We start from the raw sequence: 14,432 nt of genomic DNA on the forward strand, positions 1-14,432 counted from the left end.
TAAATTGAAACGAACCCTAATGTTCCTCAGATACGACTCCAGCGGGGAGACTGTGACAGATAAGCCGCTGGGTCGGACCAGCTCCTACACGCGCAGAGAGGCACGGCTCGCTGCTCTCAACAAAACAGAGCAGGACTCAGCCTCCAAAGACTACAAAAAGGTACACAAAATCTCACAATTGTAAAGATATAGCAGACCAGACTCATTCTTAACAATTTCCTGAATAAAAGAATTGCTAGCCTTAACAAAATCTTACCACTTGATCGTTAGTTTAATCAACCTATAAACCTATTTATTTCTCCAACTCACAATTATAGAGACTTAAATGACCCACCCCCTTTGTTGTTAAATATTGCTTGAAAGCTTTGCGATATGTAAAGCTCCTCTAAACCCTGCCCTGCACATCTCTCATCATTGATTATCACAAAGTGTTAAGCCGGGGCTAATCAATAGACTGACAAATCCATGAACAGAGCAAGGGAAATGGTCATGTCATTGTTCTCAGATGTACGAAGATGCTCTCCACGAGAACGAGAGGCTGAAGACCAGGCTTCACGACAGCAAACAGGAGCTGGGCAAGCTACGCACACAGCTGGAGAAGGTCACTCAGGTAGAGTTAGAAGTTATCTACTGGCATTCAAACAGGAAGTTTGATGGATACAAGAAGTATCAAGATGACATACACAGAATGTTTATGTATTGTATATTTTCTTCATAATATCAACCTGGTTTGTCTTTAGAAGCAAGACCGGATATCTGAGCGGTCCACTGCACTTGAATCAGAAAAGAGGGTGAGTGTCTACAATTTTTATCCTCTTTGAGCATCAATAAAGAATCGCAGACTATTATAGGTACGGATAGACAGATGTGATACTGATATCGGATATCAGAGACGATACTGGAAAAAATCGTGTATCACCTACAATTATCCGATACCTGTTTTGGCTCTCACTGCTTTAAAAACACAACTTTCACCAACTAAATCTAAGTGAATATAGTGATTCTAAGTGAGCATGCTGCTCATTTTGAAGGGAAGAACCAGGAGAATTCAATCGCTGAGTTAGTTTTAACCTAAGCAAACATAGTTTTGCTAGCCGCATACAAGGCAGTGGCTAGCAACAGTATGCCAATGCTAGCGGTAGCATGTTAATGCTAGCTGCAACTAATCAAGGCTGGGACAGAAATTATAATTGAATCACCTAATAAAATATCCATAAATGCAATAATTGATATTATACTTGTTATGCACAAGTTGTAGCTAATGATCAGATCAATTCATGCTGAGAGTTAATGTAACCTAATTGGCTTCCCCAAGGATAATTAGAAGAAAAGTCCAGTGATCTTTATGTAATGTTTTTTCCATTAGTTAATTAATAGATATAATTAATCATTGATCTGTAACGACTCGTTTGCAAGAAAAGATAAGACTTCATTGATCTCACACTGGAGAAAAGAGGGACATTCACTTCTTTCACTCACAGGAGCCACTTTTAAGAAGGTCTTTTGGTATCAGTTCATATTGTATACCGACAGATACTTTAACCCCCAGTATCGATATCGGAGGCAAAAAAGCTGGATCGGTGCGTCTCTAAAAGTGGGGTGAATTTGCAAACACAAATGCAGGCAAATACTTGTAAACAGCCTTGATTTTGTTTTTGAAATCCCCGCACATGTTCAAAATATTGTCTCTGAGCTCGTTTTAATTAGTTTACGTGTGGAAATGATTCCTCTTACATCTACGTTTGTGTTGTATTTGTAGGAAAAACAAGTTCTTGAGAAGCGAGTGTCAGACATGGAAGAGGAAATTAAGGTGAGTAGAAGAACAGAAGTGGCATAAATTTTGCACATTCATGACACAAACAGCACAAGTACCACATGCAGTCCCAGCCAAGCCATGCTAAGTCAAGCACACATAAGGCCATTACGCATATTGAGGAGCACACAGCAGGACACTCAGGTCCAGGTGGGATCTCTCAGACAAGGAGAGGGAAGGTTAATGCACTGGCCTCATTAACTGCTGCAGTGTTTTGGCGGGGACACTTTTTTTTTTTTCATCTACGGGCCGCTCCCCCTGCTCCACTTCTCTGCTGTCGGGGTGAATGCTGTGACCTAGTTCCCGACGAATAGCGAAGCCGGTCCAACTTGCTTTTGTGAGACTTTCCCACAATGCTCTACCAAAGTAAATAAATAGATAAATCACATACAAGAGCCACACAGTAGACATGTGTTGGACAAATGAGCGGGGGTGGGTAGATTTGAAAGGTCACCATTAAAGAGTTTTGTTGCAAACATATACAATAGTGTGCAGATTCCGGCACAGGGAATGAGAGGAAAGTAATTTGGAAGGCACATTTTCTCTTTCATAGTTTTAAAAATATACAACTGATAGTGAGTAGAGTTGCCAAAAGAGTTCAAAGCAATACTGCTCACCCAGAAATAAAACATGACTTGATCAAAAATTACTCAGCTAAAGAGGGTTGCATGAAATGAGAAGAATTGGAAAATTTTATATTGTCATGACGATGCTTTGTCTTGATTTGTCTTAAAGAGGGGGTATTAAGCTTTTTTCAATCACACAGCACCAGTCTATAGCACACTACAATGATGACGAAACCTTCTGTTGGTCTGTAAATGCAGTAAATTAGAATAACTGCCTTGTATAAATTTGCTCTCTCAAAATGGCTGTAGTGAATGTCTTGAAATAGGCCTCTGTCTCTTTAAGAACCTCTGACCCTTTCCGACAAGCCCCCTCCACACGCTGTCTGTGGCATCAGTGGGGAGGGGGTTCTGCTGAGGAGCAGTGGTTGGTTTCTCGGCTGGTGATGAAAGCTCGGAGGCGTCTCCAGGAGGTGGGGGCGTTCCTAGGAGGACTCAGGCAAACCTATCCCTAAAATGGCTGCCATCAGAGTTTTTACAGAATACTCAAAAATACGTGAATGTGCCGAGGCAACACTTCAGGGATGTTTTTAATGAGGGAATGACATAATAACACGATGTAAAGCTTGAAAAAGTCGATTTTGCATAATACCCCCCCTTTAACATAGCAATATTGCAATATTTTACTGAACTATTTGATTTACTTTCATCCAAGTGTTTCAAATCAAGACTTACATTCAAACAGAGCCATAACGAGACTAAAATTGAACTAAATTAGGAACTAGCACATTGTTGTAGCAAAGAATGTCTGTCAGATGGGAGACCTCAGTTATTTTTTTATATTGGCTTCTTGTGACACAGATATTGCATTGCGATACAATAATTTGACAATATGCTGCTCATCTCCTTAACTAAACGAAACCAATTGCTTCACTTCTGGATTCTCCGCTCCAAAGTAAATACGCAGATACTTCACATGATACAATAAGACTGCAGCTATCTGATCTGTGCTGCCCATATCTCGTCTGCGGCAGATTGTTTGACCCCTGCTGTTGTTATGGTTACCTCAGCAGGACCCCCCGCGGCTGTTCCGCTGTGGGTACCAGCCCTGAGGGGAGGGGGGGACGGTGAGTGCTCGGTCAATAAGGCACCTGTCTGTCGCACCCCCACGGCTCTGTAGGGCATGTAAACACGTGTGACACCGAACAAGCACCCACAGTGTCCACTCACTTCACTGAGCACAAGGTTCATGTTTGTACAGGCGTCTGGAAGGCGGCGCTCTGCTGGTTCAACACCAGGGGGCGCCCAACAGCAAGAAACAGGGCTCCACGTACACGCCTTGTTGAGGGAATGTAAAGTTGGTTCATTTTCCCATTCCTGGCAAAATAGCGAGTGCTTTCACTGTATGGTACATGTAGTCATGAATTGAACATTGTTCTATTCGATACAACACTGTAAAGCTACTACACCTTCCTTTAAAATAGGGCTGATGAAGGTAATGCAGTTTTAATAATAATTTGTAAAACTGAGCTGAGGTGAAATATATGAAGCTTGTTACATTGCAAGGATTTGTAACATTTCTTTTTATATTTTTGTGTTTTAAGTTTATAGTTCAATCAGAAATATCCATGAGTGGTAATAGCCTAGCGGTACTTTTAATCCATATTATTCAGCCGTATTAAGAAAGTACAATAACTGACACCCAAGTACAACCGTTAAAGAAAACCATTTCTTATCTTAGATTGTTGTACTGTTACTATCGCCTTCCAATTGTGCACAGACTTGAATTGCAGTCATTAATTTCCCCCCTTTTCAATCATATTTGAATTAATGGAAGTCTGCCTTCTTCAGGAGTGTTGCGTTAATCGACAAAGTCCTTTCAAATGAAGCATAATTGGCCCATACCTTCACATATAAAAACCCTAACACCAGTCTGAAACCATTTGGACAAAGCTTGTAGTTACAGACTTCTTTTTTTATATGGACTTAATAAGGCAGTACTCTATAATCCTGCCAAGTGGTACTTTCTTTTATTGCTAAATTGCATCATAGTCATAAACAGCCCATTCGCACAAAAGCATGGGTGAACAAATTGCTTTGACAAACAAGCTTCTGTTTCAGATAGAGCAACAGAATTAGTCATGTTGCAGCAAACTCCTCTCTGGTTCGAGGGCTTTGGAAAAGGCTGAGCTGAAGCAGAGCTTGTGTGTTGGTGGTTTACCAGTGTGAGAAGTTGAAAACGACAGAAAGCTCTTTGGAACCATATTGTGATGGACCTGACAAAGCTGGACATGTGGTGACTCATCTAAAGCCCTCTTACGTAAAAGCAAAGCACTTCTAAGTAGGACAACATTCTTTAATTTTCCATATTCCTGTTTCCCACATAACCAAAAGAAATGTATTTTGCTTATACAGTACATCATTTTGTACTTGAGCTGTACTTGCCAGTTGATTAACAGTCGTCTGCAGGGGTGGATAGAGTAGTCAGCTATTGTACTAAAGAAAGAGAGTTACTTAAGTTGTTATAGTAAAGTAAATGGTAGTGAACTGAATTGGCCTCAGTGTCTAGAGGTAAAGTGTATGTGTATGGAATAACTACAGGAGATATAGAGAGCTACTTGTCCCAACATATTAATGTGACAATCTGTTTCCACTGAGAATTGCCAAGCATATTACAATTTTTGTTCTGAGCTGGGGAAAACTAGAGTTGTTGTGTCACTTAGGTCTCATTTGTATTGACAAAGCCCTGCTGCTCCTGTGATTTGAGCCCGTACCTTTTATGTTAAGAGTGAGAAGAAGCCGATGAAGATGGAGGTGAAACATCCTCAACTCAATCAACCCAGCTCAGTTGACTATACTTTAAAAGCTCTACCATTACAGTGGGAGGAAAATGTTTGTGAACGCTTTTGAATTGCTCACATTTCTGCCTAAATTGGTCACGAAATGTGGTCTGATCTTCATCAAAATCATAAGAATGAATAAACATTGTCTGCTTGAACTAATACCACCCAAACATTTACATTTCATCGTATTTTTATTGGTCATAACATGCAAACATTCACAGGACAGGGAGGAAAAAGTAAGTGAACCCAGGAATCTCGCTGAACTGCAGCAGTTTTGTAAAAAGGAATGGTCCAAGATTCATCCTGAATCCCTAATCTGCAACTACAGGAAAGCAGTTATTGCTGCAAAAGAAGGATCAGCCAGCTATTTAATACAAGGGTTCACTTACTTGTTCCATGCTGTTGTGAATGTCTCAGGTTTTTCTGCAAAATATCTTGATCAACTTGTCAATTAATTTTTCTATTGATGATAGCACGTTGTCCAGGCCCACAAAACAGCCCCACACCATGATGCTCCCTGCACCATACTTCACAGTGGGGATAGAGTTTTTTAATGTTGGTGTGCTGTGCAGTCCACTGAATATTTTGCCAGTAGTGCTTTTGAGCATCCAAGTGCTCTGTTGCAAAACAAAGTTGAATTGTTTGCTATCATCAATGGAAAAGTTTAGTTCCTCCCTGTCCTGTGAATGTTTACATGTTATGGCCATTAAAAATATGATAAAATCAACTTTTTATGTTTATGTTTGGGTGGTGGTAGTTTACGTAGATTCTGTTTATTCATTCTTATGATTTTGATGAAGATATGAGCAATTTAGGCAGAAATGTGAGAAATTCCAAAGCATTCACATACATTTTCCTCCCACTGTATACTAACTACTAACTACAATGGAACAATCCTGGACAACTGGGAGCCTAAACAAATAAGGAGTATTATTTTATTCAAAAAGTTTCCCCGATAGATACACTTACCCATCTCTGAGACTGTAGCGATTTCTGCACTTGTTTCCTCTGCCTTCGCACACTCTCCTTCTCTACCTCCCTGCCTCCTTGTCTCCTCTATCTCTCTTCAGGCCCTCCCCGCTCTGACGCAGGTGCAGACTTTACGGAAGCTGAACCAGTGTCTCCTGGCCGAGAATAGAGCCATGCTGCGTGCCCTGGCCCGCCTCTCTGAAACGGCTGCTATGCCCGAAACTGAAGACCTCTGATCCTCCCTTGCCTCCTCCTGTGTATCCTATGTGCATCCTAAAACTGCTGCTCTGTTTCCTTCTCCTCCAGACCTTCTCCTCTCAGGCAGGTCTTGCACTGCCATCAGTCCACGCCTGTAATCTTGTCACTAGAGCTGCACATTTTAGCTGTACTCAATCTGAAAATGAATTCTCCTTTTATTATGTATCTATTCAAACTCCAAACAAGGACTGAGCCGGAACCAAAAGAAAGTCTAAGTTTGGACTTACTATAAAAGATCATCACAAAAGCTGTATTGTGTGAATATTTATATGACAATATATTTTTATTTCAGGCTCTCTACAAATGTAATTCTTTGCAATATCCGTTTATTGCATTTGCTGGCATTGCCGTGACGATAACTCTGAAATATATTGTGCAGCTCTAGCCCTCACACCCATCTCCCCATCCTGCCGCTATCACACCCCTGCTAAAACATTTTCCTCATTTGAAGCTATTCTTAGCTACATTCACCCCGCATGTGTCATATCGTGGAAACACTACACTGTGCACTTTCATCTGCTGCTATCATCCAAACCAAACATTTTAGCTTATTATCCACTATCCAGTCTCAACGGACAAACCAAGTGAAGCTGTACAGCTGTCACATTGATGTTAAATGTAGAAGCCTGTTGTGCCGTGTAGTGCATTTTTAGTATTAGCATTATTTGTTGATTGCTTTTATGTTTGCCAAGGGAGCTGGTTGCTGCAAGGGAGAAGTTGATTATATAAGGTTCAAGGTTTGTGCCATTGAAGGATAGGGCCACATACAAAGCCAACCATAGTAATTGGTCAGTGGTCAGTTTGAACAGTTTTGCAAATGAGAATCTGAAAATGACATCCATTTTTCGGCATCAGGTCAGGTTTTTGTGCCAAGTGGATTAAAAACAAAACATTTCCACTCAATCAGATGCCTTTTTTAAATTGGTGCTTGCTTTATTTCAGTATCATCTACATCTAGTCTCAGTGATGTACCAAAATATATGCACAAATGCAAATAATGTTACAACCATTTCCCCCTAAGAGTGGACAGACAGGCACCAGGACGGAAGGCTTTATAAAGACAGTACACTTCGACAAAATTTGACCGAAGGGTAAAAAATTTACCTGATTGGGCAAAACTAATGTGATTCCCATTAGAATTGTCCTAAACCAGGTCACAGCAAGACCCCAGGAAGAATAGCTGTCAAGATTATGACTAATGGGGATCCAAATAATCCAAATAATAAACAGAATTTAGACACCAAATTTGCCTGGTAGGACTTTACAACACACTAAGCATGCTGATAGTGTAATAACGTGGAACTGTGGCAATTTATTTCATGATAATATGAGTAAACGGGGCCATAATCCTAACCCAGAACTGTTGATTGGCTGGAAACATGAAAACATAGTATTTTCTTGGTAAAAATATGGAAATACTGCTGCAAGATGCTATTTCCAATCCTATTACCGTGTTATTGCAGTGGTGTGGCATGGGGGCTTCAGGGCGTTTCAAGACTTACTATTGGCCTCCGGTTTAACCATTACTTATGCACTGCAGAAACTGATCTTCAAAGTTAATCTTACTGAAATTAGGCAGATCATATTTACTTGCAAGTCAGAATTACTCAAACTAAGCTTACATATTCTTAATTACATTTAACTCATCAACATCATTTGGCTTAGAGCTGAGTTTGTTTTCTGTAAATAGTTCACATTAAGCAAAATGAAAGAAATTTAACTTGTCTAATCTGTATGAGGCCAGTTCTCTCTGATTGGAAGCACTAGAGTCTACCTCATTAACTTGCGCTTGTTTTTCACAGTTCAGGCATCGTGCTATTATTCTAATTACTGTTTGTGTATATTATAACTATGTGTTGTACTTCCTGCTGCCTCTTGGCCAGGACTCTCTTGAAAAGGAGGTTCTTAATCTCAGTGGGATTTTCCTGGTCAAATAAACGTTTAACAAAGATTTGTGAAGAAATATTGTGTTCATGTTTACCAACACATTGATAACCATGCACCCACCCCATCCTGTTTATGTAATCCTTTGAGAAAAGTAAAATTGTCTAGGCGATAGGATAATGTGGAAGCTGCTGCTATTTATCCCAGTCTGACCTAAAATGGCTCATGCTCAGGGATTATTGTTTATCTCTGTTCAAGGGGAAATACTTTGACAAAGAGCTTGGTATTTTTAGCCATGCTCCTCGACAGAGACCTGACCTACATTTGTGGAGTTGACCCTCTCACAGCTTCCCTGACTTCTTCTTCTTGTCTCACTTTCACATCTAGATCATATCTTCAACAACTTTCCACTATCTATTGCATGACCGAAAACATAAACGCATGCATTTTTCATGGCTGTCCAAAGTGTAGCCACTAATGTATTGTCTTTTGGAATGCTGCAGGTATTGACAGAGCTGAAGTCAGACAACCAGAGACTGAAGGACGAGAACGGGGCCCTCATTCGAGTCATCAGCAAACTGTCTAAATGAACGGACTACTTTAGAAGGAAACGGCAATAGCATAATCTCCGATGTCAAACGTCTTCCTCACAGAAGGACCAAGAAGGACCACATATACACACTTCAGGGCCCATCATTGTCACGCCAATATAAGGGTTTTTTACACTACTGAGTAATAACTTCACTGTTTGATTTGTGTGCAAAGGAAAAAGCACATAGAGATCATTTAACCTAAGCTACTTTTTGTGGAATATGGCACCTATAGGGAAATGTGACAGTGCTGATCTTGTATGAATTTGCTTTTGCAGTAAGGGAAGGGAATTGTATTCAGATAACGCTTGTTACACACACAGGTTACCCTTCACAAGGGACAATTATCCTCTGACCCTGTCACCACCACCACCACCAACCGCTCACACACCATTAACCCGAAGCTACCATATTGTTCCCACATGGTCTCCCATTCTGGTAATAACCAGGGCCAACCTGCTTAGCTTCACAAGATCAGACAAGATCGGGCATTCTCAAGGTGGTATGACCACCGTGGCCAGCCGCCAGCATTAAAATGTGCAAATTATCACGCGACTAGCTCACTCTGACAAAATTGACCAAGATAAAGAGACTGTTGAAAAAGCATGTGAAGACAAATATAAGCTAAGATATTTGAAGAGTTTATTTACTAAAAGAAATAAGTGAAAATGTAAAGAACAGACTGCACAGCAGTAGGCGCTCCCAAGTTTTTATTTACTCACACCATTTTAAGAATGTGATGTCTCGGGCCACATGACTTTCATCAGACAGTTTTACTGTTTCTTCACTTTTGGATCTAGCACGCAGCATGGAAGTGCGTGTTCATTTCTACTAAGCAAAAAAAAAAGGTGCCGCTGAAAAGACTAAAATATAAAGTCACTTATTCAAATTTACACAACTTTAGTTTCACAAGTGTCACAAGTAACAATCCATAACGGAGATATCTGCCTTTGCAAATTAACGTCGCAAATTAACTCTTCAATTTTCATTTATTTATTCAAATATTCTTAATGGTAAGACCATTCAATGCTGGTAACCATTTTCTCACATTAAAGTAGCGACACCATATGTATATTAAACGAGAAATAAGAGACATAGTAAACTGACTCTAGCATAAAATCCACCACGGACCACTTTGTTTAAGCCTCTGTAGATCGGGACGTTCTTGGGACACTTCTGTGCTATAGAATTAATGTTACATATATGGCACTTCAAAATACAGTGGGTTCAGTAAGTATCTGATACTGATACAGAACAAGAAAAACATTGATGAAACTGGTCTTAAAACTTTCTAAACCCAGTGTTATTTTAATCACAGCACTTGGAACTGTAGCCATATCTGATTTCATTGGGTACTAAAAATCATGGATGCACCTTTGTTTTTTTTTGCACTCTTGCACACTATTTTAACTGTTTGATGTGTAACATAGTTAATAAATACTTTCTAGCCACAGTGTTAACATTCATTTGTATTGCGATACCACTATTTAGGGTGATATTTCTATGAATGCTTTAAAAGTGTTAACGTGTTGTATCATTGTAGTGATTAAAAACAGTCAAAGTCATGGTAATTAAAAGGCCTTTATTTCCTATTTCTTTTTTTTTTGTACAGAACTCGTAGAACACATATGATAAATTTGTAATAAGTTTATTTGGTTCCCTTGATAACTTTTTACTATAAGGTTCCCCAACGGTTTTTGTCCACATAAGGGTCAGGAGGAGGAGTTTTGTGAGCAACATTTTGTGTCCAGTCAAGGGCTAAAGCATGCGATCCACAGTAGGCACAAGTACTGAACATGAACACGCGCACCACGACACAAGACAACGAACAAACACAGCGGGAGAGGACACAACCTGACCGTCCCCAAGAAAATATAAAATCAAAAATAAATCAATTCATAAAATAAATAAGGTAAATTTACAGGGACAATGTTTGGCAGTATAAAGAATGTCCATTATGCTGTGAAGGCCGGCGTTCCATTGACACAAAGCAGATCGAATGGAGAAAGAATTAACTCTTTTTTTTTTTTTTTGTTCCCTATTTAGCACACAGACAAACACATAAACAGAAAGCTTCAACAAGTTACAAAGGCAAAACGTAAAAAAATAAAATAAATAAATACATCAGCAGACTTGTAAAATAGGCTTGTGCAGACGTTTCAAAGTCAAGAACTCTGGGCGTTTCCAGGTTGAATCAGTTAAAATGTGAACCGACTTTTGTTGCAGAGTTTAAAATGCTTGTGTGCATTAAGAAAACAATCCAACCTCACCATGTTTTGTTCCAAATGAAATCTTGCCATTATCGTCGGCTACATACAGCGATGATGAATACTGTGTCCCATGCAAAAACCTCTGTGTGTTCTTCTTTTTTGTTTGCACCTTAAACGGCCTACACACCAACTCCTATCACTCAAATACGCACTCACTCTCTCTCGCTCTCTCTCTCAAGCTCTGCCCCCATAGAACCTCTTGTGTGACTTGAGGTGACCAGGCAGTATTCAAAAAGGACAAAGGAATTAGACATCTTAAAACATGTGCTCTAAAGTCTAAAATGTACTTGTGGCCGCGCTTGCCCCCGCCGCAACCCGCTGCTCGATTGGCCTTTGGAAATTCGAACAGCGAAGAGTGTGGGCAATTCGGCGACGATATATATATATATATATACTGGCAGTGTACATTTCTATTACTAAAACAAACCCAGAAGAAAACCTTGTGTTTTTTTGAATGCGTCTCAGTGCATCATTTGGTCACAGTCGATCCATTACTGGGATTCATTTCGTATTGCATCAGACGGCGCGTTGTGCAATGCCGGGTGAGCGTCGCACGCCGCGCCGAGGATTGTAGTGGCAGTTTTTTTTTTAGTAACAAAATTTGGCAACTTAATTTTTTTTCTTTATTTGCATGCGTTTTTCTATATTAAGATGCGAGTGTGTGTGTACAAATCATAGGCTAAATGCATAGTTCTATGGGAGGCAAACGTGGCGCCACTCCTTAATGTTTTTCGAAATCCTCTTTTTTGTTTCATTGACGGCAGTGCATTTTTGTGATTGTTGTTGTTTTTTTTTTCTTTTTCTTGTTTTTTTTTTCTTTTTTAGGGAGACTGGTGGTGCACTGCTGCGAGGAGAACTTCAAAGAGTGACCCAGTTAGGTTCACAAATTGCACTCAGCCCAAATTTAGAACACACTCTTGAGCGGTTTTAGCGAGATCTATACGCAGTAATAATCATGATATATCAATTGACTATCAAAAACAAAAGCATTTACATTACTAATCACGATACTGTAAAGGACATCAACGGCTCGGAAAGTAGAAAAACACATTCGCTCCGATGGACTCAAATGGACTCTGCCCTCCTCGTAATGAACGGAATGTACGAGAAAAATCAACATATATATTTATATCTATATATTTATAAGTATTTTTTTCATAAATCCACTCTAGCTACTCAGCAGAGCTATAAAGAGTTAGTGCTTAAGTTTTATGGCTTTATCTTATAGATTTATCTTGAATATACACATACACATATTATTATCAATACAGTAGAAGAGACAGCTGTGAGGGGTTTCAGGTTGTTTTGACAAGAAGTGGGAAAGTAAAAATTAGAAGAAGAAAGGTCGCCAAGTCTCGAGATTGTAATTTACATAAAGATTCAAAAACATTCTTTCCCAAGTCGACGTCCGTCCTCCTACTTGTTCTGCATTGCAAATTTGGCTGTCATGAAATATCAAAGACTTGGATACCTCTCTCTCTCTTTTTCTCACACACGGAAACGCTTGAAAAATAAGTCCAAAAAACAGGCCTTCCCATGAGCACTGAAATCAACAGCAGGATGAATTGTGAAAGAGAAAAACCAAAGATTTTTGCAGCACAAGTAGTTAGCTAGCAAGCATGCGGCTACATCTTCATCCTACATGAACTCACGCACAGCACTGGACGACACACTTGCTTTTTTAAGAGATTTCTTCAGGCGTGAAAATGTTTCTTATTATTAGATTACTCTGTTATCAGCATGACATTCGCTCCAATGACCCTCATGGAAAATAAACACACATTTGATTTTGCCTTGAGAAAATATACAGTGCATCTTTTTTCCCTTTCGTCGTGTTATTAAATGACAAATGACACCCACATACACAAGATATTTTTGCTTTGTCTCTAAAACATGCTCGTATGTACAGTATTTTGTATAAACATGCAGTATCAACGGGTATGAACTATGTATATAGGCAAAACTACACACTGATGGGTTGCTTGATTGCTTCCGTGTTGCCTTTTCTTTAGTGTTGCTTCAACAAAAGAATATGCTAAACAAATCAGGAGGATGCTTGTCATAATAAAAAATAAAAAAAACAGGAAAAATACAACATTCAATTTCCATAAAAGTTGCGGTCGACTGCATTAGAATCACATTGTCTTGCACACAAACAGTTTTTGCTGTCACAGATTATATTAACTATCAATTTATCCAGATTTGGTGTCACTTTCACACAGAGAATTTCTATCTGAGAGACCTCACAACGAAACAAACCAATTACATTCCGTGAATGCAGCATTGGACTGGAAGGTGTCTCTTGTGTTTGTTCAGAGGAAGCACAACTTCAGCCTCACGACATTTCATCACAATAAAAGAAATTACACAGATTTAAAGGAACAGAATGACACCTAGTAGTGCAATTTAATTCGGCTGTTTGGTAAGCTGTATAGAAAATAGACATGGATCAGTGCCTTCGCCAGTTTGTACTTGCAATCAGAGCGACAAATCATACCCTTATACCATAAATACAAAGAAAATTCAACCGACTCATTAGGGCTGCACAATATATTACCGAATTACTGTGACTGCAATAATAACTGCCGCAATATTGCAAGAAGCCACGATATATTGCACATTCTCTAAGGTCCTCCATCTGACTGAGATTTACACATTTTATGCGAACACAGCCTAAAACACTGCATTGTAGCTTTAAAATGTGCAAAAGTTCTTTAGTCATGATTTACCTAATTTGGTTCCATTTTAACCTTGTTTTGGCCCGAATTGAGTTTTTTCTAAGTCTTATTTTGACACTATTTAGTGAAAAAACAAGAATTGTATTGCAATCGACTGTTATCAATTTCCCCATATCGTGCAGCCCTACTACTCGTGTAATTTAACCTGCAACATAAATAATTAAAGCTTTGTCGATGCCGTACGTCAACGTAACATTTGGAGTTAAAGTGCTCGAGTCCAAAATCAAATCAAAAACAAGCATGTAAAACAAAACAAAAGGCCAAAAATGAAGCGAACAACACCGCGAACTGGAAGGCGTCCCTGGTAAGTTGAGAATTGCTTATTTTGTTACTTGGAAGGCTTGTCTCCTTTATGACTGTAAGACGGTTATAGGGATTCCTTTGAAGTCAAACCCTTGTGTGGAGTCCGTGACTAATGGCAGTAGCACTGAACAGGAGAGATACTGAATCAGGAGGCATGGGGCGCGAGGAGGTGGCAGACTGCTGTTCGACATAACCAGTCTC

The 14,432-nt window shown here is 39.5% G+C and overlaps 1 protein-coding gene across 1 annotated transcript; it reads left to right on the top strand.

The window, feature by feature from the left end:
- Positions 1 to 19: 19 nt before the first annotated feature.
- Positions 20 to 9,521, top strand: ppp1r12b (protein phosphatase 1, regulatory subunit 12B; the record flags this gene model as incomplete). The annotated part of the gene is made up of 6 exons (XM_079558280.1): positions 20 to 160; positions 506 to 610; positions 741 to 791; positions 1,760 to 1,810; positions 6,290 to 6,509; positions 8,834 to 9,521. 5 exons carry the CDS (start codon positions 20 to 22, stop codon positions 6,422 to 6,424), a joined length of 483 nt encoding a protein of 160 aa, XP_079414406.1. The 3' UTR covers positions 6,425 to 6,509; positions 8,834 to 9,521.
- Between the last annotated feature and the right edge of the window lie 4,911 nt (positions 9,522 to 14,432).

Source organism: Gobius niger, assembly GCF_951799975.1.
Source record: "Gobius niger genome assembly, chromosome: 6".
In the NCBI taxonomy this organism is placed as follows: Eukaryota; Metazoa; Chordata; class Actinopteri; order Gobiiformes; family Gobiidae; genus Gobius; species Gobius niger.